This window comes from Gopherus flavomarginatus, chromosome 7 (assembly GCF_025201925.1).
Source record: "Gopherus flavomarginatus isolate rGopFla2 chromosome 7, rGopFla2.mat.asm, whole genome shotgun sequence".
Classification (NCBI taxonomy): Eukaryota; Metazoa; Chordata; order Testudines; family Testudinidae; genus Gopherus; species Gopherus flavomarginatus.
The window spans coordinates 8431241-8457394 of NC_066623.1; the positions used below are offsets into that span (position 1 = coordinate 8431241).

The 26154-nt window shown below is 42.8% G+C and overlaps 1 protein-coding gene across 3 annotated transcripts in view; it reads left to right on the top strand.

The window, feature by feature from the left end:
- The window catches only part of ADAMTS2 (ADAM metallopeptidase with thrombospondin type 1 motif 2), a 399572-nt gene that overhangs the window by 337057 nt on the left and 36361 nt on the right, over positions 1 to 26154 (top strand). For all 3 annotated transcript variants that reach the window (XM_050961509.1, XM_050961510.1, XM_050961511.1), the window contains 5 exons: positions 12467 to 12623; positions 15006 to 15111; positions 16664 to 16807; positions 19557 to 19689; positions 24142 to 24255. In XM_050961509.1, the coding sequence (XP_050817466.1) occupies positions 12467 to 12623; positions 15006 to 15111; positions 16664 to 16807; positions 19557 to 19689; positions 24142 to 24255 (654 nt within the window). The remainder of the gene's footprint in view (positions 1 to 12466; positions 12624 to 15005; positions 15112 to 16663; positions 16808 to 19556; positions 19690 to 24141; positions 24256 to 26154) is intronic.

Consider the following 26154-nt stretch of genomic DNA (forward strand, 5'->3'; position numbering starts at 1 on the left):
GCCTCACTCCGAGTCTTGGTTTTTCTGCCCAGTCTGTTTCTACCTCTGTTTTTTTCTTAATCCTCAGAATCCCATTTTCTTTGCACAGGGACCAATTTAACCCATGGTCGCCTTACCTGGGTATGGGGGAAACTCGCCTCTTGTCTACAATGGGAAATAATATAAAGAGTTATGTAGCGTCTTGGTATCTCAGCTTCTGGGAACCCCAAGTCCATCAAGTCTTTCCATGAACCATCTCCACCATATCTCATGTCCCATCTGCAACACATCCCTATGGTTCCCATGGATTTCTAAGGAGTTCTCTTCAGCAGGATGGAGGTAATAACTCTGAGATCCTAGTGGGACTCCAGGAGTCTGGGAGGATCCCAGGAACCTAGCAGAATCTTTGATGCCCCGTTGCCTCATCTGTTTTGAGAATCCTTGCTAAATTGCAAAAAGCAGTTATTCAGGAGAGGCACCCTCTGTTAACCAGCCAGGTTTCCCATTGCATGATGCTATCCTGTGGGGAACAAGGAGTAATGACCAGTGGACCAATGCTCAAAGACCTTTGAATATAATTATTATATCTTAGTGAAGAAAGTGGACTGTTTCCTGTCCGCAATGTGGACTCTCAAATGGTTTCCCTGTATGGAAATCCTTCCTGCTAACTGAGCTCATAGCTTCCCTACTGATGTCAGTGGCGATCCCTTTAATGGACTTGTCACTGAGTGTTTGAGTTTGTGTTATAAGTGCTTATTTGCACCATATCTTTTGTGTAAGGCATTCTGATGTCTGAATCCAAACTCTCTACCTGGTTTATTAATCTGTTGTTGTCAAAGCTTCCAGTGCTTCAACATTCTTGTTTTGCCAAAATCCAGGAATCAGTTTGGCAGGCCATTCTTTTATCTAGTCCAGTATTTCCCTCCACAGCTCTTTTAGGAATTCCCTTCTCCTGTACTCTTTACTGGATTAGAAGAATGACAAATGCATCCTTATGTCTAAACGTAAACGACATTTATTTTCTCTCATTTTTGGCACAAGCTAGTTTTTGTTCTCCATTAAGGATTTTGGAATGATAAGAGTTTGTAGTACTGTATGTATAATTAAATTGCTGTGGCTCTTGTTATGGTGACGCTGTCCTAGCAACATTACTTGTGCAAATGGAAGGCCAGAGTTCACATATGTGTTTCATACAGATTTTGGAAGACACAGGATGGATCCATTTTATATCATCCCACATAGAGTAACCTTTCATAAGTATTAACTGCACACCACTGAATATACCATGCCTGAAATGCTTAAGAAAATGCTATTTTTTAAAAAGCAAATGTTAAGATAGGACTCTAAAATACCTTTTTTTGTCCCTCATCCAAGGATATTTACCCTTTACACCACACCTGACACACACTGGCTCTTTTTGAATCACCTAAGTGGTTACGAGGTAGCACAGGTATAATATGTTCCCCATAGGAAGTGCTGCTTAATGAGTGGATGGCTATATTTTGTGCCATTATCAAGTGGTCTTAAAATGTAGGATGAGTTGAATTAATTTTTGACAGGTGCAGACTTCAAAAGCACACTTAGCCATTGCACCTAGCAATAGCCAATAGCATTCAAAGGCCCAACAAAACACTGTTAACTCCTCTGTCCCCTTGCACTGCTGATTAAAAAGTCATGCGCATATTCTGTCAATCTGCCATTTCTTCCAATTGCTTTCCTCAGCCAATAAGCATCACTCCTCTCTTATCCTGGATGAGTCTTAGCCAACTAACTGTTGTCCAAATTCCAAACTTGGGCTGCATGATTGGTACGTAATTGCAACATCCAGATCTGATGAAATTGAGCCATTGAACTGGGTATCATCTTAGTAACTCTTCTAGCAGCCTCACATTAGATAAAACTAGTTGGAAAAAAAATTCAAAATAGATTTTTGTCGGAAAAAGCTGTTTTGACTGAACAACTTTTTTTAATGAAATGGTTTTGGTTAAATTTCCCATAAAAGAAAAAAACATTGAAATGATTATTTTTTATTTGGAAACTTTTTTTTTGAAAATTACGATTTTTTGTTTCAAAATTCCAAAATTTTATGATATAGGTTTTCATTTTTGTATTTTTACATTACAACACAACACTGACAGGAGACACTTTGATCTGGAAAATATATTTCAATCAGTACTGAGTAGCATCTGCCCTTAATTATTTTTAAAATAAAATAAAAATAATAGAATATTTCAAGTAATATATTGTCATGAAATAATGTAAAATAATAATTATAATGATAAAATATAAAAATTAAAAAAAACATAAAGTAAATTCCAAAATAAAATTTTTTCAGAATGAAAAGTTTTAGGATTTTCATTTTGCCGGTAATTTCAAAATATTTGTTTCCATTCCAAATTGGAACAAAACCAGAATTTTGAAATTTCCCCAGAAGAATGCAGTTTCTGGGACAGGGTGATAATTTGCAAGATTGGCCACAACAAAATATGTGTGTTTGGGGGGAAAGTGGGAGTGTTAAGCAGATGCTGTACAAACCCTTCTTAAGGAATTGCTATCACCTTGCTTTCCAAATACACCTATAATGGACCCAGGATCTCCCTTCTAAACTTCACCCACCAAGAAGTACAAAGACCCAATATGCAAATTGTAATTGGAAACTCCCTCAGCACTTCAGTGAATGACACTGACTGAAACTCAAGAAGAGAAGATTTAACGTTAGTTCTTTCCTACTCCATACCAAACCATGGTTTTGCTCCCTGTGAGGCTGGTAATCCAATCTGATTGGTGTCCTCTTATTCATGGAGTAGCTGGAAGACTTTAGAAATTGTGAAACTTTTTATGCAGCAAGTGAGAGGAGCCAACACAGATTACCCAGGCATTTCACCACTAGGGACAGTTGGTTGGAAATTTTCAGATACTGTGGTGGAGGCCTCCTGCAGAGACATGAGTTTTTAATGTCATGATTGGTCAGACTCAGAACAAGACTGCTATCATCATCCCTGCATCAAAAACAAGCTTGAACTGGAGATTCAGATTTAGTTTCTTCACAGATTTCTTAATCAAATGCTAAATTAAACTATAATTAACCAAGTGTTAATGTTGGAAGGTAAAAGAGAGTGAAATGCCATCCACAGCTTCTGTCGAGGGAATGTGTTAGTAGACAGCTTCTGTGGATTAATCAATTATTTCACAGAGTAGGTAGGTTCCATTTCAGATTAGTCATTTAGGGTTGAATCTAAGATAAATGGTAGCAGAGGACAGAGAATATGTCCGTTTGTTCTGATGAGTGGCAGAGTGCAGAAGCTCTGACTCATTTTAATTTTAAATGCTTTAAATTTTAGCAAAGACAAAAATTTTAATCAATGAGGAGACTGAAGTTATAGGCCACTAATTACTCCTAAGTGAGTCTAAGCTTACGTCTTCACTAGGAATGCTGCACTGCTGTAGCACTTCAGTGTAGGCTGTCATAAACAGATAGCTAAGGGTTAATGTCTCTTTCACCTGAAGCACCTGACCAGAGGACCAATCAGGAAACCGGATTTTTTCAACTTTGGGTGGAGGGATTTGAGTGTCTGAGTCTTTTGTCGTCTGCCTGCTTTCTCTGAGCCTTGGAGAAGTAGTTCTACTTTCTAATCTTCTGTTTCTAAGTGTAAGGACAAAGAGATCAGATAGTAAGTTCTATGGTTTCTTTTCTTTGGTATTTGCATGAATATAAGTGCTGGAGTGCTTTGATTTGTATTCTTTTTATCTGTTTATGACATAGGCACTCACTACAGCGATGGGATGGGTTCTTGTATCGCTGTGGTTAATGCATTTCCCCGAGAGGTAGTAATTGAGTCAATGGAAGAATTCTTCCGTCAACCTAGTGCTGCCTACACGCCGGGGTAGGTCGGTTTAACTAAGTCACTCAGGGATGTGGCTCTTTCATGCTCCTGAGTGACCTAGCTGAGTCAACCTGACTCTTCAGTGTCAACCTGGCCTGAGTTTGTGTCACGTGGACCATGCAGTGAAATCCCCATTGAAGTCATTAAGAGTTTTGCCATTGCCTTCAATGAGGCCAGGATTTCATCTTGAGAGATCAGAAGAAAGTGTAAGTGATGACAACACAGACTACACTAGATTCACCTCCTGACTTGTGGCGTGCTAAATTCCCTGTAAGCTGAGTGGCCAGGTAGTTGCCTATTAATCCCAGCCTCATGGAGGGGCTCAGAGCTGAGGTGGGGAGAGATGCCTCTCCCCCAGCATGGACCTGCCACAGCAGGCAGAGACGCCTGTCCCTGCTGGCCCCAGCACAGACCTGACCTGCCCCAGACTTGCCATGGCTGGGGGAGAGGAGCCCCTCCCCCAGCCCCAACCCAACCCCTGCACGCATCTGCCATGGCTGAGGGAGAGGTGTCTCACTCCCCAGGTGCTGCTGCGGGGAGAGAGAGCTGGGGGGAGTCCTCTCTTCCCACCGTAGCCCCTAGGCAGTCTGCACCCCAAACTCCTCATCCCTGCTCCCCCCGCCCCCGGAGCCCCCTCTAATCCTGTGCCCCAGCCCTGAGCCCCACTCCCACACTCCGAACTCCTTGGCCTTGCTCTCACCACATGAATTTTGTTACACATCACCTCCATATTGGTGCACATAATGGAGGGGGAAATGGGCAGGAAAAAATAGAGGGAACACTGGTCATCATGATGCTGTATTATTATTATTATTATTATTTTATTTATTATTAGCATTAGAAATAAGGCCAAACAGGTGTTTGCCATCTCTATCGTCTATGGGCAAACTCTCTGCTGGTGTGACTCTGCTGAAGTTAGCAGATAATTGGGCGATAAGAAGGAGAAAATGTAGGCAGAATATCAGGAGAAGTTGCTGACAGTGAGATCTAGCAGCCTATGGAATAATCTGCCAAGAGAGTTGATGGAAGCCACATTCCTTGACATATTTAAAACTAGCCTGGATGAAATCATAGGAAATGTATAATGAGGAACAATTATGCACTGTCAGGAAGATAACTGAATGAGAGTGTTCCAGCTCTACATTCTATGTACAGTAAACTACATTAGACTCTTCAGTATCTCAAATCCAGTGGGACTTGCCTACATATAGATTGATTAAATAGAGGGTAATTGTCATAAACAGATAGCTAAGGGTTAATGTCTCTTTCACCTGAAGCACCTGACCAGAGGACCAATCAGAAAACCGGATTTTTTCAACTCTGGGTGGAGGGAAGTTTGTGTCTGAGTCTTTTGTCTGCCTGCCTGCTTTCTCTGAGCTTTGGAGAAGTAGTTTCTACTTTCTAGTCTTCTGTTTCTAAGTGTAAGGACAAAGAGATCAGCTAGTAAGTTATATGGTTTCTTTTCTTTGATATTTGCATGAATATAAGTGCTGGAGTGCTTTGATTTGTATTCTTTTTGAATAAGGCTGTTTATTCAATATTCTATTAAGCAATCGACCCTGTATTATATCATCTTAATACAGAGAGAACATTTGTATGTATTTTTCTTTCTTTTTATATAAAGCTTTCTTTTAAGACCTGTTGGAGTTTTTCTTTACTTCAGGGAAATTGAGTCTGTACTCACCAGGGAATTGGTGGGAGGAAGAAATCAAGGGGAGATCTGTGTGTTGGATTGCTAGCCTGATTTTGCATTCCCTCTGGGGGAATAGGAAAGTACTTTTTGTTTCCAGGATTGGGAACAGAGAGGGGGGAGTCTCTCTGTGTAGTTTCACAGAGGTTGTGTCTGTGTATCTCTCCAGGAGCACCTGGAGGGGGGAAGGGAAAAAGGATTATTTCCCTTTGTTGTGAGTCTCAAGGGATTTGGGTCTTGGGGTCCCAGGGAAGGTTTTTCAGGGGGACCAGAGTGCCCCAAAACACTCTAATTTTTTGGGTGGTGGCAGCAGGTACCAGGTCCAAGCTGGTAACTAAGCTTGGAGGTTTTCATGCTAACCCCCATATTTTGGACGCTAAGGTCCAAATCTGGGACTAAGGTTATGATATGGTGTAGCAGCGGGTGGGATATAGACAGAATCCAGAAGCCAGTAGGAATATTATATTTTTCTCTTCTCTGCTAAGGGCTTTTTAGCAGAGAGAAACAGTTTGGTTTTAAAAGGGAACTAGAGAGAATTTTTTTTTTCTGCTCTCTCTGGCAGTTTGTGGCTTGCATGTTAAGCAAGAAGCCATTACCAGACTGTTAAGGGTCTTTTGTCACACAATAGCACTCCCATTGAGAGTCATTACCAGCACTATATGAATGCAAATAAAGTGGTTTTTCAGGTTTACTTAACATTGAAAATTAGCTAAAGGCACTGTTGCTAGGCAGACTTCAGGAGGCAACAGAGAACCTGCAGTTCAGAAGATAAACACCGGAGGGCACCCCAACACAAGAAAACAGGAACCATGACTTCTAAGGCAAAAATTGAGGCCGAAGAACAAATCAAAGAAGCTGAACACAGGCGAGAGATGGAAAAACACAAACAGGAACTAGAAATAAAACAAAAAGAGATGGAGCTGAAAGAAAAGGAAGAAAGCATCAAACTGGCAGCCTTCCAAAGAGAACAGGCAGCCAAAAAGGCAGCACACAAAAGAAAACTAGAAGAAGAAGAGGTGGCCCACCGCCGAGAAATGGAAAAACAACAAAAAGAAATGGAAAAAACAACAAAAAGAGAATGAAGAGAAGGAAAAACAGAGAAAACATGAACTGGAGTTGGCAAAAGCTGGGCTGCATGTGCCAGCCAACCCTAACAACCCGGCGCCAATTATTGCTCCACAGCACAGGAAATTTCCCACCTACAAGGCAGGTGATGACACCGAGGCCTTCTTGGAAAATTTTGAAAGAGCCTGTCTTGGGTACAGCATTCCCGAAGACCAGTACATGGTAGAATTGAGGTCACAGCTCAGTGGACCTTTAGCAGAGGTGGCAGCTGAAATGCCTAAGCAGCAAATGAATGACTATAAACTTTTTCAAACCAAGGCCAGATACAGAATGGGGATAACCCCAGATCATGCCCGTCGGCGTTTCAGAACCCAAAAGTGGAAACCAGAAGTGTCACTTCCCAAACACGCCTACTACATTTCAAAAAACTATGAGGCCTGGATAACAGGAAACAACATTCAAACCTTGGAAGAACTGCACCTCCTCATACAAATGGAGCAGTTCTTGGATGGTGTTCCTGAAGACATCACACGGTACATACAAGATGGAAATCCCAAAGATATCGCTGAGGCGGGGGAAATTGGAGCCAAATGGATGGAACTGGCAGAAAGCAAGAAAGCTACTGTCAAGGGGAACGATTACCCCAGGGGGCACACAGACCATAAACCCTACAACCGAGGACAGCCAAAGACCCCACATACCCCCCAAGTAAAGCCACAGATACCCCACCCTTCAACCTCACCAGTCTCCAGTAACTCACCTTGGCCCAGTGACCCATCAGATGGAAGATGCTTTAAGTGTAATGAACTGGGACATATCAAGGCCAACTGTCCCAAGAACACCATGCGAGTGCAATTCATTACACCACCATCACCCCAAAGATCCCCAGGCCCGGATGCCTCTCAAATACCCTTGGAGCGAAGGGAAAATTTGAGAGTGGGCGGAAAGAAGGTTACTGCGTGGAGAGACACGGGGGCACAAGTGTCAGCTATCCACCAATCCTTCGTTGACCCCAAATTCATCAACCCAAAGGCCAAAGTTACAATTTACCCCTTCATGTCACAAGCTGTAGACTTGCCTACAGCTCAACTGCCTGTCCAGTACAAAGGCTGGTCAGGAATGTGGACTTTTGCAGTCTATGACAATTATCCTATCCCCATGCTACTGGGGGAAGACTTGGCCAACCAGGTGAGGCGGGCCAAGAGAGTGGGAATGGTTACACGTAGCCAAACCAGGCAAGCTTCCAGACCCATTCCTGTTCCTGAGCCGTCCACAGAGGCCCCGTCTGTGTTACCAGAGACCCAGACAGAGGTAGTGGACCCGGATTCCATGCCTACCACTGAAACAGCCACAGCATCTCCAGTCCCAGGCCCGGAACTGGAACAGCAACCAGCACCAGCAAGTGCAACCACATCTTCAAACTCAACGCCAGAGGGCGCCAGCGAGCCAAAACTGGCAGAAGCAACAGACAGCCATACCCAAAAGGCTCAGCCAGAGCCTGAAATACCCTCAGGTGCACCAGCGGAGAGCGGTTCACCAGCAACGGAAACAACCCCATCACCTACATCGCTTCCAGAGGGACCAAGCCCAAGTCCACAGTCTGAGGAAGAACTGGTGACCCCAGCCTCAAGGGAACAGTTCCAGACTGAGCAGGAAGCAGATGACAGCCTTCAGAAAGCGTGGGCAGCGGCACGGAGCACCCCACCGCCTCTCAGCTCTTCTAATCGATCCCGGTTTGTTATAGACCAAGGACTTTTATACAAGGAAATTCTTTCTGGTGGACACCGGGAAGAATGGCAGCCGCAAAAAACAGTTGGTGGTTCCAACTAAGTACCGGGGGAAGCTCTTAAGCTTAGCCCATGATCATCCCAGTGGCCATGCTGGGGTGAACAGAACCAAAGACCGGTTGGGGAAGTCCTTCCACTGGGAGGGGATGGGCAAGGACGTTGCCAAGTATGTCCGGTCTTGTGAGGTATGCCAAAGAGTGGGAAAGCCTCAAGACCAGGTCAAGGCCCCTCTCCAGCCACTCCCCATAATTGAGGTCCCATTTCGGCGAGTAGCTGTGGATATTCTGGGCCCTTTCCCAAAAAAGACGCCCAGAGGAAAGCAGTACGTACTGACTTTAGTGGACTTTGCTACCCGATGGCCAGAAGCAGTAGCTCTAGGCAACAACAGGGCTAACACTGTGTGCCTGGCCTTAACAGACATCTTTGCCAGGGTAGGTTGGCCCTGCGACATCCTTACAGATTCAGGGTCTAATTTCCTGGCAGGGACCATGGAAAAACTGTGGGAAACTCATGGGGTGAATCACTTGGTTGCCACCCCATACCACCATCAAACCAATGGCCTGGTGGAAAGGTTCAATGGAACTTTGGGGGCCATGATACGAAAATTCATCAACGAATTCTCCAATAATTGGGACCTAGTGTTGCAGCAGTTGCTGTTTGCCTACAGGGCTGTACCACATCCCAGTTTAGGGTTTTCACCGTTTGAACTGGTGTATGGTCACGAGGTTAAGGGGCCATTACAGTTGGTGAAGCAGCAATGGGAGGGGTTTACGCCTTCTCCAGGAACTAACATTCTGGACTTTGTAAGCAACCTACAAAGCACCCTCCGACACTCTTTAGCCCTTGCTAGAGAGAACCTAAAGGATGCTCAAGAAGAGCAAAAGGCCTGGTATGACAGACATGCCAGAGAACGTTCCTTCAAGGTAGGAGACCAGGTTATGGTCTTGAAGGCGCAACAGGCCCATAAGATGGAAGCATCATGGGAAGGGCCATTCACGGTCCAAGAGCGCCTGGGAGCTGTAAACTACCTCATAGCATTTCCCAATTCCTCACTAAAGCCTAAAGTGTACCATGTTAATTCTCTCAAGCCTTTCTATTCCAGAGATTTACAGGTTTGTCAGTTTACAGTCCAGGGAGATGATGCTGAGTGGCCTGACGGTGTCTACTACGACGGGAAAAAAGACGGTGGCGTGGAAGAGGTCAACCTCTCAACCACCCTGGAACGTCTGCAGCAGCAACAAATCAAGGAGCTGTGCACTAGCTTCGCCCCATTGTTCTCAGCCACCCCAGGACGGACTGAACGGGCATACCACTCCATTGATACAGGTAATGCTCACCCAATCAGAACCCCACCCTACCGAGTGTCTCCTCATGCCCAAGCTGCTATAGAATGGGAGATCCAGAACATGCTACAGATGGGTATAATCCGCCCATCTACCAGTGCATGGGCATCTCCAGTGGTTCTGGTACCCAAACCAGATGGGGAAATACGCTTTTGCGTGGACTACCGTAAGCTAAATGCTGTAACTCGTCCGGACAACTATCCAATGCCACGTACCGATGAGCTATTGGAAAAGTTGGGACGTGCCCAGTTCATCTCTACAATAGACTTAACCAAGGGGTACTGGCAAGTACCGCTAGATGAACCTGCCAAGGAGAGGTCAGCATTCGTCACCCATGCGGGGGTGTATGAATTCAATGTCCTTCCTTTCGGCCTTCAAAATGCACCCGCCACCTTCCAGAGGCTGGTAGATGGTCTGCTAGCTGGACTGGGAGAATTTGCAGTTGCCTACCTCGATGATGTGGTCATTTTTTCAGACTCCTGGCCCGAACACCTACTACACCTGGAAAAGGTCTTTGAGCGCATCAGGCAGGCCGGACTAACTGTTAAGGCCAAAAAGTGTCAAATAGGCCAAAACAGAGTGACTTACCTGGGGCACCAGGTGGGTCGAGGAACCATAAACCCCCTACAGGCCAAGGTGGATGCTATCCAAAAGTGGCCTGTCCCAAAGTCAAAGAAGCAGGTCCAATCCTTCTTAGGCTTGGCCGGATACTACAGGCGATTTGTACCACACTACAGCCAAATCGTTGCCCCATTGACCGACCTGACCAAAAAGACCCAGCCAAATGCCGTTAAGTGGACTGATGAGTGTCAAAAGGCCTTTACCCAACTTAAGGCAACGCTCATGTCTGACCCTGTGCTCAGGGCCCCGGATTTTGACAAACCATTCATAGTAACCACAGATGCATCAGAGCGTGGTATAGGAGCAGTGCTCATGCAGGAAGCAACAGATCACAACTTCCATCCTGTCGTGTTTCTCAGCAAGAAACTGTCTGAGAGGGAAAGTCACTGGTCAGTCAGTGAAAAGGAATGCTATGCCATTGTGTACGCCCTGGAAAAGCTACGCCCATATGTTTGGGGACGGCGGTTCCAACTACAAACTGATCATGCTGCACTAAAGTGGCTTCATACTGCCAAGGGGAACAACAAGAAACTTCTTCGTTGGAGTTTAGCTCTCCAAGATTTTGATTTTGAAATTCAACACATCACAGGAGCTTCTAATAAAGTTGCTGATGCACTCTCCCGTGAGAGTTTCCCAGAATTCAGTAGTTAAAAAGTGTTCTTAAAATGTAGAAGTCTGTTAGTTATATACTTAGTAGTATATGTAAAGGTCTATGTGTTGTAGTAATCTGTTTATTTTAAAGTTCTAGAAGGAAATCGCCGCCAGTGAGCTTCCCCACTGTCTGCAATTTGGGGGGCGTGTCATAAACAGATAGCTAAGGGTTAATGTCTCTTTCACCTGAAGCACCTGACCAGAGGACCAATCAGAAAACCGGATTTTTTCAACTCTGGGTGGAGGGAAGTTTGTGTCTGAGTCTTTTGTCTGCCTGCCTGCTTTCTCTGAGCTTTGGAGAAGTAGTTTCTACTTTCTAGTCTTCTGTTTCTAAGTGTAAGGACAAAGAGATCAGATAGTAAGTTATATGGTTTCTTTTCTTTGATATTTGCATGAATATAAGTGCTGGAGTGCTTTGATTTGTATTCTTTTTGAATAAGGCTGTTTATTCAATATTCTTTTAAGCAATCGACCCTGTATTATATCATCTTAATACAGAGAGAACATTTGTATGTATTTTTCTTTCTTTTTATATAAAGCTTTCTTTTAAGACCTGTTGGAGTTTTTCTTTACTTCAGGGAAATTGAGTCTGTACTCACCAGGGAATTGGTGGGAGGAAGAAATCAAGGGGAGATCTGTGTGTTGGATTGCTAGCCTGATTTTGCATTCCCTCTGGGGGAATAGGAAAGTACTTTTTGTTTCCAGGATTGGGAACAGAGAGGGGGGAGTCTCTCTGTGTAGTTTCACAGAGGTTGTGTCTGTGTATCTCTCCAGGAGCACCTGGAGGGGGGAAGGGAAAAAGGATTATTTCCCTTTGTTGTGAGTCTCAAGGGATTTGGGTCTTGGGGTCCCAGGGAAGGTTTTTCAGGGGGACCAGAGTGCCCCAAAACACTCTAATTTTTTGGGTGGTGGCAGCAGGTACCAGGTCCAAGCTGGTAACTAAGCTTGGAGGTTTTCATGCTAACCCCCATATTTTGGACGCTAAGGTCCAAATCTGGGACTAAGGTTATGATAGTAATACGTCTCATAAGTTTGTTACTAAGTTAACCGTGATCTTTTCTTGCAATACATCATAGGCAACATGAATTATGTCAAAAATGCCATAACTAATGTGTAAATGGACATGTGATATTTCCATACATAGTTCATACAATAAGTCTTATTCTTGCAATATTTCCTTTAACATGAATGGAGCTTTCATACAATGTTTGAACAAATGTCTAAGCATATTTTCAAAGGTAACAAATTGAGAAAGGTTGGCCAAAGTTAATTGGACTGAAATGTTTTGGTCTACCTAAAGATTTTGGGTTCAATATAGAGGTATCTGGGTGAAATGTAAGCGTCTGTGATATGCAGGAGGTCAGACTAGGTGATCTAATAGTCCCTTCTGGCCTTATAATCTATGAAACGATGAAATAATCATCTTTTTCTTCTTTGAATATCCAGTCCATGAGCTTAATAGAGATTGGGAACCCTTCCCAGAGTTTGGAGAATGTATGTCGCTGGGCCTATCTACAACAGAAGCCTGACACTGCACATGCAGAATATCATGACCATGCTATTTTTCTCACAAGGCAGGATTTTGGTCCATCTGGCATGCAAGGTAAGGTATATGCTGAGTGATAAAATGTCTTATAAATATTAAAGTTACTGATTGGAGTTTCTTTCACCATTCAGAAAAAGCTGATTTAGCTTAGGAGCCACTAACGTTTATCCTTAGTGTGAATATTTTGCCAAGTGCTATTCGTTTTCAGGTGATCTATGCTAGGAATGCATTCCTTTCTGTTTCAGTCCCCATTGTTTTACCTCTCTATTTCAATACCGTTATTGTGGGGCACATGTAGGGTGACCAGACAGCAAGTGTGAAAAATCAGGATGAGGGCTGGGGGGCAATAGGTGCCTATATAAGACAACGCCCCAAATATTGGGACTGTCCCTATACAATCAGGATATCTGGTTACCCTAGGAAGATGTCTTTACCCTTATTCAAGCCAAAGATATCTAATTGCTTTGATCCTTGTATGCAAGGTATGTAATGTAGAGGGTGTGTGTGTGTGTATGTGTATGTGTGTGTGTACATATATATGAGGTTTTAAAGATTCCCAAAAGCTAAGAAGTAATTGTGCCTTAAGGCACAGCTCTAGAATAGTTATTGTAGTACTCCAGCAGGAGCTCCCAGAAATATTGTGCCTTTATAGATGCTTATTACTGAAGGGGCCTAGAACAGCTTGGCCAAGAGTAGCCCCAGCTTTTACCCCTTCACAGGGCATAGCTTGCGCTCCCAGCTCCCTTGTGAATCATTCTGTTGGCCGATTAGAGAGCATGAGGCTCTTCTCCACTCCATTTGGACTGACTAGTGCCACTGTTGGCATTGGCCAAGAGCACTCTTGATACCTACCCCCTGAGGACTTGAACTGTATGAAGCCCCTATGACGTCGTGCTAGAGTAGAGTCCTTGTCCTCGCTCTCTGTACGCCTTCACAAGCAGGGGCGACTCTAGGGAATTTGCCTCTCCAAGCACGGCAGGCAGGCTGCCTCCAGCGGTTTGCCTGCGGAGGGTCCTCTGGTCCCGTGGCTTCAGTGGACCTCCCGCAGGCGTGCCTGGAGGGGGCCTGGAGTCACCCCTGTTTACAAGACAAGGTCCAGAATGGCTTTAAAGGAGATTACACTGAATTCTTGGTGAACTGTGAAAATAAATGTTCAACAGCCAGACTTTGTCTTTTATAGAAGTGGGAGCACATGATTAAAAGTCCAGGGCAGAGATCTCTTGTTACCTTTCAAAGCAGTATTTCAGTTGTATCCAATCCATGCATGATCTAGGAGATTAATGTGCTTGTTTCACAGGGGATAATACTTGATTGATTTGGAGCCAGATTTTATGTTTCTTCTAGATAGGCACCATGTACCCCAGCATAAAATGAATGTATTTATTCCAAGTGTACATTGTCTTCAGTAGACATGTGACTGCTGATTATCTGCTAGGTAGTGTAGTGTTGAACAAGGTGTAGTGAGTGTGCAAACATTTATGCCTAGAGTTGAATCTCAAATACTGTTACAGTCTTGTGTAAAGACCCATGTGTCGCAAAACTAAACAGCCTGCATTCACACAAGAAAAATGGTTACTCAATATTATCTGAGAACAAGGGGAAATACTCTAGCAGCATTATAACGTAATAGTGGCAGTGTGGTCTACTGGTTTGAACATGAGGCTAGGAACCAGAAATTTGTAGGTCATAACCCCAGCTCTGCTGCTCAGTCATTATGGGTATATCTATACTGGAATAAAAAATATGCAGCATGGCTGTAGCTGCCCAGGTCAGCTGACTCGGACTTGTGGGGTTCAGGCAGTGGGGTTAAAATCACCTCGTCGTCATTTGGGCTCTAGGCCCCTCCCCCATCATTGGATCCCAGAGTTCGGGCTTCAGCCCAGGGCTGAATGTCTACACTCTACAGTCCGAGCCCCACAAGCCAAAGTCAGCTGACAGGGCTAGCTGGGGGTGTTTAAGTGCTGTGTAGCCATACTCTATGTGGCCTTGGAGAAGTCGTTCAGCCTTATTGTGCCTGTTTCCCCATCTGTACAAAATGGAGATAATAATGCTTGCTTGCTGATATCACAGGGCTGTTATGAGGATTCAGTATTTAGGGCCAAGATTGTCCACAATGTAGTTCAGGATAGAATTTGGCCCTTAATATTAATTCAGTGCTTAGAATAATGTAAAGCACTATGTGGCTGTTCAGAACTAATTTTAAATGTGAATAGTGTAAAGTGGGTCTAGGAGGACATGTTAGTTTAGGACATCTAGCACTATGCTGCTCCCTTTCTGGAAGCCTGATGATGACACTTCTGTAAGTACCACTTCTGTGCTGCTGCAAGACCACAGGTGCCACAGCAGTAGAGATTAGATGAAGGTGTTGTATAAAGAGTTCTCATAAACATTCTCTCACCCAGATTCACTTATTTCTTGAGTCATGCTTTCTCTGTTTAGGCTATGCTCCAGTTACTGGAATGTGTCATCCTGTACGAAGTTGTACCCTCAACCATGAAGATGGTTTTTCCTCTGCATTTGTGGTGGCCCATGAAACTGGGCATGTGTAAGTACTTTAAAAGGTCCTATCTTATTATGTCTTTGATGCTGGGGACTGTTTGTGGCATTGGGAAGGTGTGTCCTTGTGCTTAAGACACAAGACTAAAGAGTTAGGCCTAGATTCCATTCTTAGCACTGAAAGAATTCCTTTGTGACCTTGGACAAACCCATTAACACACACAGTTTTTGCAGCTGTAAAATGGAGGCATGCTTACCTATGTCACAGGCGAATTCTGAGGCTAAACTGATTAAGGCCTACAAAATGCATTCTGATCTCCTGGCAGAAGAGCTAAGTATTTGTTATTATGCAAAATAATGTATTTGCTATAGTGGAAGACATGACTCTCGAAAGCAATTCTCAGTAAATATAGTCATGTCTTCTGTGTGTGCATCACCTTCTAGAAATACTGTATAACACCTCATTGAGGGTACACTGTATCATAGGATATCAGGGTTGGAAGTGACCTGTCATCTAGTCCAACTCCCTGCTCCAAAGCAGGACCAATCTCCAGACAGATTTTTGTCCCAGATCCCTAAATGGCCCCCTAAAGGGTTGAACTCACAACCCTGGGTCTAAGCAGGCCAATGCTCAAACCACTGAACTATCCCTCCCCCCATGTTCCAGCATAATCACATATGCCAACAACTGAAGCTATATCCACTTCCTAATACATTCATTTGACAAATACGACTGTTTTATTTGCTTTTGTAGTAAGAACCAGTGTCCAGGCAGGGAGCTGGTAAATCTTTTATCAGAGGAGTAGCCGTGTTAATCTGGATCTGTAAAAGCAGCAAAGAGTCCTGTGGCACCTTATAGACTAACAGACATATTGGAGCATGAGCTTTCGTGTGTGAATACCCACTTCGTCGGATGCGTCCATAAGGTGCCATAGGACTCTTTTTGGTAAATCTTTTGTTATTTTAGGATGACTCAGTTTCTTCAGGAATAAAGCACATTCATTTAGATGTCGTCATCTCCACAGTGGAATCACAAATCCCAGAAGTCTTTTCACCGAATGGGGCTTTACTGTTCCTACATTAAGAACACTTGTCAGAGTCTGGTGAATCCTACCGTGCATATTAATTAAATAGGAATACAGAACTGACACCTACATGTATTTGGTTCTCATATCACTAACCTTTGGCTTCAGCATTTCAGCAGCTAGGAACATGTGATCGGAATAGATGATACATCACTAAAGATGTCTTTAGCTTTTGAAATCACCTTTAGTCTGAACGTGTTACCATACAGTTAGTTATCATTGCTGTCTCTCCCGAAAGAAGACCCCAGTATCAGTCAAATTTCATTCTCAGAAAAAATATAGTAGAAACCCCTAACAAAGGGCAAGGGGGAAGATTGGTTTTGTTTTGTGTATTTTAATAAAGCAAAAAGGAATAAAAAATTGCTGTCACTTGGGGTGAAAGTTTTAGAAGCTTCCTAAGTCACTTAAGAACCAAAGTCCCATTTACTTTCAGTGGGATTAAAGATCCTAAGACACTTAGGGCTTTTGATTTTACCCTTGATGAAAATATGCTTGTTCTTCTGTCTTCTGTTCTAGATTAGGCATGGAGCATGATGGTCAGGGCAACAGGTGTGGGGATGAGGTCCGAATGGGGAGCATCATGGCCCCTCTTGTCCAGGCTGCATTCCATCGCTTCCACTGGTCTCGCTGTAGTCAACAAGAGCTGAACAGATATCTACAGTGAGTAACTTATGAAGCTGACTGTCTTTGGCTAGAAAGTTTTTAAAAGTCCCTCTAGAGTCATATTTGAACTTTGTGCTTTTATTAGCTACTAAGACTGGGTTTTAAAAAACCCCAAACCTCATCCTGCTGGGAACAAGACACTTTTCCAGGAGATGCAAATAACAAAGGCTCGGATTGACTATTCATTTAATTACAGCTATTATTGTTACTGAAATTGATAATATGTACACTGTCATCCTAGAATCTGCAAGCAAATATCATTACTGGTCTTGTTACCAACTTGCTTCCTCCTACCCTGCAGCTGATGGAAAACCTGTCTCATTAATCTGAGTAACACTCTTCAGTTCTAAGGGTAACTAGAGAATTGACTGCAACTCTGGTTAGTAGCAGTATGCATCAGCATCATTTCCCAACTACTAATGCTGTGCTGAGCCAGTTGCATTGTACTGTGATGCTTAAGGAGGAAACTGTTCCCTTGGATGTGTGTGCAGGGCTCCCACTGATCAGTGGCAGCCTTTCAAGAACACCAAAAGGAAGAATTTGGCCCTAAAGCTTTCTTTCTGTGATTACTTTATCTTTAAATACCCTGTCATTACAAAGGGCAGTCCGTTTCCCGTGCTTTCTAACAGCCTCCTCTATGTTCCTTTCCTCTTTAAAGGGAAACCATCAACTTGAAACTGAGTTTCAAAAAGCGAATAAAAAAAAACTCTGTCTGCTTCTGTGTCCTCCTGTCAATGAATGCGTTTTTCCTATTTTATAAAAAATCTTTTTTTCTCTCTGGCTGCTGTGTGAAAGACATACAAACAATGGGGGGGAACCTATTAACTGACTATACCAGGAAACTCTGAAAATGCCTAGAAAAAAGTTGTGAAATATGCAAAATAAACCAATTAAAAGAAACCACTCTTTATTTTCTCACTGCTTTTTAAGTTACGGTATCTGAAGTCAATTTAATATACAGTCCTTAAATAAAGAACACATCAGATATTAAATGTATAAAAACAGACACTACACTTTGATCTTAGCTCCAAGTACATGAAGTGTTACTTTTGGCAACAATATGTAAAAAATTATGAGGAGAAAGTGTGATTTTTTGATTAAGTCCCTTTAAGCTATTTGTGTTAAATAAAAGTAATCTGGCCTAGAGCTCTGATTTATATTTTAAGCACAGGGTACAGTAAATTACTTCTATGAATAAAAATATTGCACAGATAAGAGACGAGTATGATGTCTTATTCTAAAGTAGACCTAGGCCTGGTCTACACTACGCGTTTAAACCAAATTTAGCAGTGTTAAACAGATTTAACCCTGCACCCGTCCACACAGTGAGGCCCTATATATTGATATAAAGGGCTCTTTAAACCAGTTTCTGTACTTCTCCCTGATTAGAGGAGTAGCGCTGAAATCGGTATTGCCATGTTGGATTAGGATTAGTGTGGGAGAGCTACCCACAGTGCAACGCTCCGGAAATCAACACCAGCCTTGGTACATGGACGCACACCACCGAATTAATGTGCTTAGTGTGGCTGCATGCACTCGACTTTATACAATCTGTTTTAAAAAAATGGTTTCTGTAAAATCGGTATAATCCTGTAGTGTAGACATACCTCTAGACTCAAAATTCTGTCCTGTGTTCATTGAGATGATTAGAATGACCTGAATAATTGTCAGATCTAGGACACTCCGAGTCTTTCTACAGAATCCACAAGGACTTTGATCCTAAATGGACTTTTGGTTACCATTTTTCACAGCCAAAGAACTACTTTTGTGAATATGATGAATAATGGCAGAAAACATGAGAGGAAAATAATGGCCATAAAAACAGAGAAATGAGTTTGTTAAATTTAACGAATTTTGTGATGTCACAAGATAATACTAGATTACGTATGAACATAGCAGGGATACTGTCCACCATGAGACACTTGAGAAAGTAGCTTTGAAATTATGAAATTCACAGTTACACCATAGTCAACCATTACTTGTGGATCCTCTATGCTCGAGGAGTCTTCCCCATGTATGTTTCAAGTTCATTGTAGACAATATGTTTGCAGTGGGGACATACAAGTATTTAAGATATCAGGAGAATCTGTAATAGGAACACCTCCTCCCTCCCACAAACAAACATATACACACACACATACACTCTCTCTTTCTCTCAGGAAGGAAGCCCTGTCAGAATCTTGTAAAGAGAGGAAAGATGTCAAAAGATGGAACAGCCCTACAGTTTAATAAAGCAAAGGCCAATAAGTACATTTGCTTGTATGTGAACTTGCTTCTCCTGGTCTAGTGTATAGGAATTTATTATGGAGCTCAGCAATATTCATGGGTGGCAGTCCTGACGTTTGCTTTTAAAGCTTTACTTGAAAGGCAGCAGGCAAGAAGAAATTCCACAAATGGAAAATTAATTAAATTTTTTCTTTTCTTCTCAGCCTCATTTGTAGAGGATTCTTTCTCGATTCTTTTCAAGTAGGGCCTCTGGGGAGTTACAGAAATATACCTGCAAGCTAAATGGAAATTATAATGGAAAGACATAAGAAAAATAAAAGGTCGAATGCTGTCCCATGTTAAATGCAGATACAGCATGGTAAATACCATGTAAGCATAACCGAAATACTCACTGTTCTTTATGAACCAGTATCTGAGAAATTATACCTTGTATTTTGTTTGGAATGAAAATTTAAAGAAACCATAAATGCTATAAAAGTCTCACATTCCCGTCTGTTACTGTAATTTTTGCCTATTGCAGTTCCTATGATTGTCTGCGTGATGATCCTTTTGAACACGATTGGCCTTCCCTTCCCCAGCTGCCAGGAATTCACTACTCCATGAATGAGCAGTGCCGTTTTGATTTTGGTTTGGGCTACATGATGTGCACAGCTGTAAGTACTTATCTGAGTTCTGCTGTTCCTCATCCGGAAGTGTTGTATTTGTCCTTCAAATGGCCTTAATACGAACATTATAGTTAGAGCTTCTGATTTTAGGTTTTAATGGATAAACACTGATAAAAAAACACCCTGATGGGGGAGGACGGAGAGAAGAAATCAGTGATTATCTAATAAACATGGGGAAAACACCAGAAATGGTTACTTGCATCTAAGGGCTTGTCTACACAGAGCAGTAATGTGAACTATGAAGGTGTGATTTCTAAAGTGCACTAATGTGTTGCATATTAGTTGGTCCACGTAGACCCGACTTGTGCACACTAAAGGTTCTGCAGGACACTTTAATCTAATGCTACATTAAAGTGCACTAGGGAACATTACAAAGAAATTATTCATTACAATATATACTGCTGTCATGAGTAATGTAATATATGTGACAGATATTGCAGCTGCATGCCGTATCTTTGGGGAAACATTGGATTAAGGTTATGAATGATTTATGTATCGCTGTGGGCCAGGGATTATATGCAGTTCTGATGGGTTGGGAAGGTTGTGTTTAGCTCCCCCAGAAACTAATAACAGTATGGGGTGATTAAGGTAAATCACTCAGCTGTACACACCTCCAGAGAGCTACCACCCCTGGGGAGGCTTGCATATCCTGGTTCAAACTGGGTTTTCCTGATACCAATAGACAAAGGAAGGGCTTTTGGCATAACAAATCTTCATTTAAACTAACTCAGGATCTTCTTTCTGATCCAAGACCTTCTCTCCAAGGGGAGCCTCAACCCTTGCTGAAGGGTTGAAAGACTTTGGCCTGCTAAGGTCCCATAAGACTGATGGGTGACTCCTGGTGCGTTTAGTGTGTGTTTAAATCTGTTAATTGTTTCTATTGCATTTTCTCTGTAACGTTTTTGCCTGAAGAAAAAGGGTGCTTGCTTAGACAGAGCTGTGTGGTAACCTGTAACTGCTGGTCATAGCTCTTGGAGAGAAAGGACAGGTGCTGGCCTTCAGGCAGACTGGTTTGCTGGAGGTATCACAGTGTAAGTCAGGAGCTGTGCAGCCTAACTCACTGTCCTACCCCGCAACCCTCGTCAGAAGGAAGTGAGGCAAGAGTCCCTATCCATAGACAGATGATGGCTGGAGGCCTGACACCTGATTGGGCATGCCTGGAGTGGACCATGGAAGTGGGGAATATAGGTGAAATTACTCTGAAGCTGTGACAATATATATTACCCATTACAGTATATACAAAGAGAGAGCCTCCCCAAACCTCTAACTTTTGGACATCTACATAAAAATAAAAAATTGCTACTAATAAACCTTGAAAATGAAATTAATAAACCCTGAAAAGCAGAAGCCCTAATTATAGCGAAGCCTGCCATGAAGAATATTGTGTCCAGCTAACTATAAACAAGGAATAATACACTAACTTTGATATGATAAGGAAACTCTTTTTAATCTTGTTGGGTCTTTTATTTTTTTAATCAGAGGTCAAGAAATTATTATGCTCTAATTTCATTAGCAGTTCCAGGCTTGAAACACAAAGCCAGCTGTGTCATTTAGTCTGCCACGCACAGAGTTGGTGTGAGCTTACTTCTTTTTTTGCAAGACTTCCACTTAGGCTAGAGAGAAACAATAGTGGTTTTCATCACTTGCTTGTTTAATGTTTCACACTTGCTGCTCACATAAGGCGAGATGCTGCATCTTGCACAAAAATAACCAATTTTATTGAAAGGATGATGTATTATTGTTCCTAATGTGGGCAAGGGGCACTGAAGGCAGATAAGACAGTTTGCATGCACATTTAGTGAAGCAGTGGTCTCCCTTGTCCGTGAACATAATACTCAAAGAGCATCTTTGAGGTAAGGCAGGATTAGTACAACTCCCTACGGGCTTGGCTTGAGGGAAGATGGTCTTTTGAGACATGTGATAGAGCTTCGCCTCCCACTTCCGTCTCCTAAAAGTGGGACTAAACTGTAAGCTATGCAAAGAGGAGCTTCCAGAAGGTGTGGCAGCTGCTCACGCACAGTGAGAATTCTGGTTCAAAACTCATCAGTGATAACATGTATGACAAACACAGCGACTCCCGACATTGAATAAGAGACTCTAAACATCAGCTGTATTAGGATGTCTGGACACAATCCCGTTGATGCTACTCTGGGAGAAAGTCACTGGTATGTACTCTTTTGAATAGTACCTTCTTCAAATAACTTCTATTGACCTAGTGGCCAATCTGTGTTTGAGTGAAATGGGTGAATCTCTACTCTTTCAACTTCTGCATCAACTCTGTTCACTTTCCCACTAAGGTACCAGTGTCTCAGGTCTGGTCTACACTATGGATTTAGGTCGAATTTAGCCATGTTCAGTCGATTTAGAAAGGAATTCATCACACAATCAACTCCATTCCATCAACCTAAAGAGCTCTTAAAATCAACTTCTGTACTCCTCCCTGGCGAGAGGAGTAGTGCTAAAATCGACTTTGCTGGGTCGAATTTGGGGTAGTGAGGATGCAAATCAACGGTATTGGCCTCGAGGAGCTATCCCAGAGTGCTCCATTGTGACTTCTCTGGACAGCACTTTGAATTCTAATGCACTAGCCAGGTACACAGGAAAAGCTCTGTGAACTTTTGAATTTCATTTCCTGTTTAGTCAGCGTGGCAAACTCAGCAGCGCAGGTGACCATGCAGTCCCCCCAGAATCATAGAGCGTAGAATGTTTCTACACTCCCCCTATCATCTCTGTCCCTGACGTTATCGCAGATTTGAAAGTGAAAAAAACGCACTTGCAATGACGTGTTTTCCGAGCTCATGCAGTCCTCCCGCATTGATAGGGCACAGCTTAATGCATGGAGGCATTCAGTGGCAGAGGCCAGGGAAGAATTAAGTGAGCGCGAAGAACGGAGACAGGATGCGATGCTGAGGCTAATGGGGGAGCAAACGAACATGATGATGAAGCATCTGTTGGAGCTGCAGGGAAGCCAACAAGAGCACAGACCCCCGCAGCATCCACTGTATAACTGCCTATCCTCATCCCCATGTTCCATAGCCTCCTCATCCAGATGCCTAAGAACATGGGGGGGGAGGCTCCGGGCACCCAGCCACTCTACTGCAGAGGATGGCCAAAGCAACAGAAGGCTGTCATTCAAACAATTTGATTTTTAGTGTGGCTACAATAAGCAATGTGGCCTTGTCCTTCCCTCCTCCCCCACCCGGGCTACCTTGTCCGTTATCTCATTTTTTTTAATTAATAAAGAAAGAATGCATGGTTTCAAAATAATAGTTACCTTATTTCAAAGGGAGGAGGGTGGTTGGCTTACAGGGAATTAAAATCAACAAAGAAGGTGGGTTTGCATCAAGTTGAAACACACACAATTGTCACGCCAAAGTCTGGCCAGTCATAAAAACTGGTTTTCAAAGCCTCTCTGATGTGCAGCGCGCCTTGCTGTGCTCTTCTAATCGCCCTGGTATCTGGCACAAAATGATTGTCTGCCGTTGTTTTCACGGTGGGGAGAGGCGACTGATGAAATGTACCCCAAACCACCCATGACAATGTTTTTAATCCTATCAGGCATTGGGAGCTTAACCCAGAATTCCAAAGGGTGGCGGAGACTGCGAGAACTGTGGGATAACTACCCACAGTGCACTGCTCCTTAAGTCAATGCTAGACATGGTAGTGAGGATGCACTCTGCTGACTTAATGCACTTAGTGTGGACATACGCAGTCGACTGTATAAAATCAATTTCTAAAAATCGACTTCTATAAAATCGACCTAATTTCGTAGTGTAGACGTACCCTCAGGAACCTGTGCAAATGGGACCTTTGTTTGCAGCACCAATTTAGCATAGTGCTAAATCCAGCTTTGTGCTCCACAGTTGTCTTCAGCAAGGAAGAGGGCTTGGACAGACCGTTCTCTCACACACACCCAGCCGCTCCCCACAGCAGTAAAGCAGCATGTGTACCTAGCACCCCCGAGAGCAGTAGACAAGGAAACTGTCTTGCCTTTTCCCAACACAATATATAACCTGTTAGCTAAGGTGTCTAGTCAGGTCCTTTGCTGGCTAGCAACCCCAGTGAAGTCCTGGTCCATGACTTTGGCTCCTAGGCATTTCAATTATACAGATAAATAATGTCTAGTGCCGTCTACTGCGTGCAGCTCATCCACATGGTGGCTAATTGCCCTTGTCCATTCTATCCTGTGAACCCACTTTCACATTTCCAGCATCACTCCACTCAGGGCAGGATTTCACTATGAGAGTCAGTGATGTTGCATGAAAACTCCACTCAGATGTGACCTGGCCACAGAGATGATATTAAATGCTCCTTATTACTCTATGATAACATCTGCCTCTTTTAAAGCTGGAAGAAAATAGACCGCAGAGAGTGTTTCTAATGAAATTCTGTCTGACAGCTCCAAAAGCAACATATGCTCTGCGTTTTTGTGTGTCCTAGTTCCGTACATTTGATCCCTGCAAGCAGCTGTGGTGTAGCCATCCCGATAACCCTTATTTCTGCAAAACAAAGAAGGGACCACCACTGGATGGGACTATGTGCGCGCCTGGAAAGGTGAGACTATATATCACATTTTTTCATGCTATTGGGCGTAGTGGTATGTGTGTGTGCATTTGGGGGATTTCATCAGAAAATCAAGGAACAAGATGGCGTTGTTCTTTCTGGTTTGACCTTCTCTGAATTTGTGTGCAATCTGGTCCACTCATTTCAGAGGCAATACAAAAAAGGACCACAACAGGGGTAAGACTGGAGACTAAGACTTATGAAGAGAAAATGTTCACTAGTAGTCCTCAAACTATGGTTCACCGCAGACCACCCAGAAAAGACTGACAAAGTTGTGAATTGGGAGGATTGTATGGTTATGATTCAAGTGCAGATGCCAGTGTCTTGTAAAGTGGTCTACAGAAGAATGGACTTGGATAGTCATTGTTATATAGTATAAAAAAGAGAGTGCACAAAGAGGGGCTTAGTATCTTAATACCTTTTAAGTCAGTAGCTCATAATATTTGGCACTTACTGTTTTTCACCTCTACAAACTTTAACTCATTCATCCTCACATCACTCAAAAAAAGTATTTTAATCTAACTGAATGGAGGGAAGAAACTGAGGAAGACAGTTTAAGTGTTTAGCTCAAAGCTGTAAGGGAAGTCAAGTTGAGAGCTTGCTTAGAACTAAGGAGTTCCAGGGGCCCCGGTTTGGCAAAAAGTATTGGCTTTTGCATTGCTAGTAAAAATCTAATTAGCTCAGAGATGGGATAATCTGAGCTGTGAAGAAAAGTCGAGAGATAAAATAAGGTTGCAGCAACATGAGGTCTGGAGCTAAAGATTTGTGTTGATCTGTTCTATGTAACATCCTGTCTAGCGGTCTAACCTGTTTTCAGTACCAGGCCTTGTAGTCTCTGGGCATCAATAGATCTGTACTTATTTGCAAATCATAGTGATATGGTCACAAGAAGAGTTATTCATTTGCAAACAATCTGTAATAAGTGTGGTTGTGTTTACACCACTAGTGATGCTTATTGGCAGCCATGGCATCAGAAGGTAATAAGATTTCAGAGATTACAGTTGAACTAAGACCACAGTAATAATAGTCAGAGGAGCCCAACTGAAAGTGTAAGTGTGATGGGGAAAGCACAGCAGGTGTGGGAATCCAGGCTGGATACATGAGAGAGGTTGCCTTAGCTTTTGACAGTCTTTTGACAGTTGCTTCAAAGGAGGATGGGACTATGAGACCTATTCAAGGGCACCAATATGAGAGCAGCTAGTGACTATTATGAAGGCAGAAGCCAGGGACCATTATGAATGCTTTGGTGGGGGGGAAATATTGGAGGCTTATTTAGTGGTTTGCAGGGAGCTCATTAAGGGTCTAATCCCAAAACCCATTAACGTTAATGGAAACACTCCTCCTGACATCCCTGGGCTTTGGATCAATCAGTCTATACAATGACCCTTTCGGGGCAGTGTTACCACTTGGAAAGGGTTTTACTAAAGGGTGTTAAAAGTAACATACCGTTTCCATGATGGACAGCATAATTTATACAAGTAAATCATGTTAGCAGCTGCTGCTGTGGTTTGAACCCTCTCTTTTTGGATAAAAATTATCACGTGGTTCTAAATTCTTTCCCCTTGCACAGTGTGGTCTGCTGGAACCCAATCTCTTCTCTTTTTCTCCTCCCCAGATGATTCCTATTATGTAACACTATATTGTCTGTGGGAAATGTAGCAATAAAACTTGAAAAATTAAACCCCAAACCTAAGACAACATTTTTAGTTAGTTAGTCAGGATGTTATTTTTGGTTAAAAATATAAAATGTGCTATTTATACAATTAATAAATCTAACAAAAATGCAGTATTGAACGTAATCTATACTGGAAAATGATTACTTGTTTAACTGTTATTACTGTATAGCACAGCATTGGAATGTCAAAATAATTGAATAAATAATATAAAAAA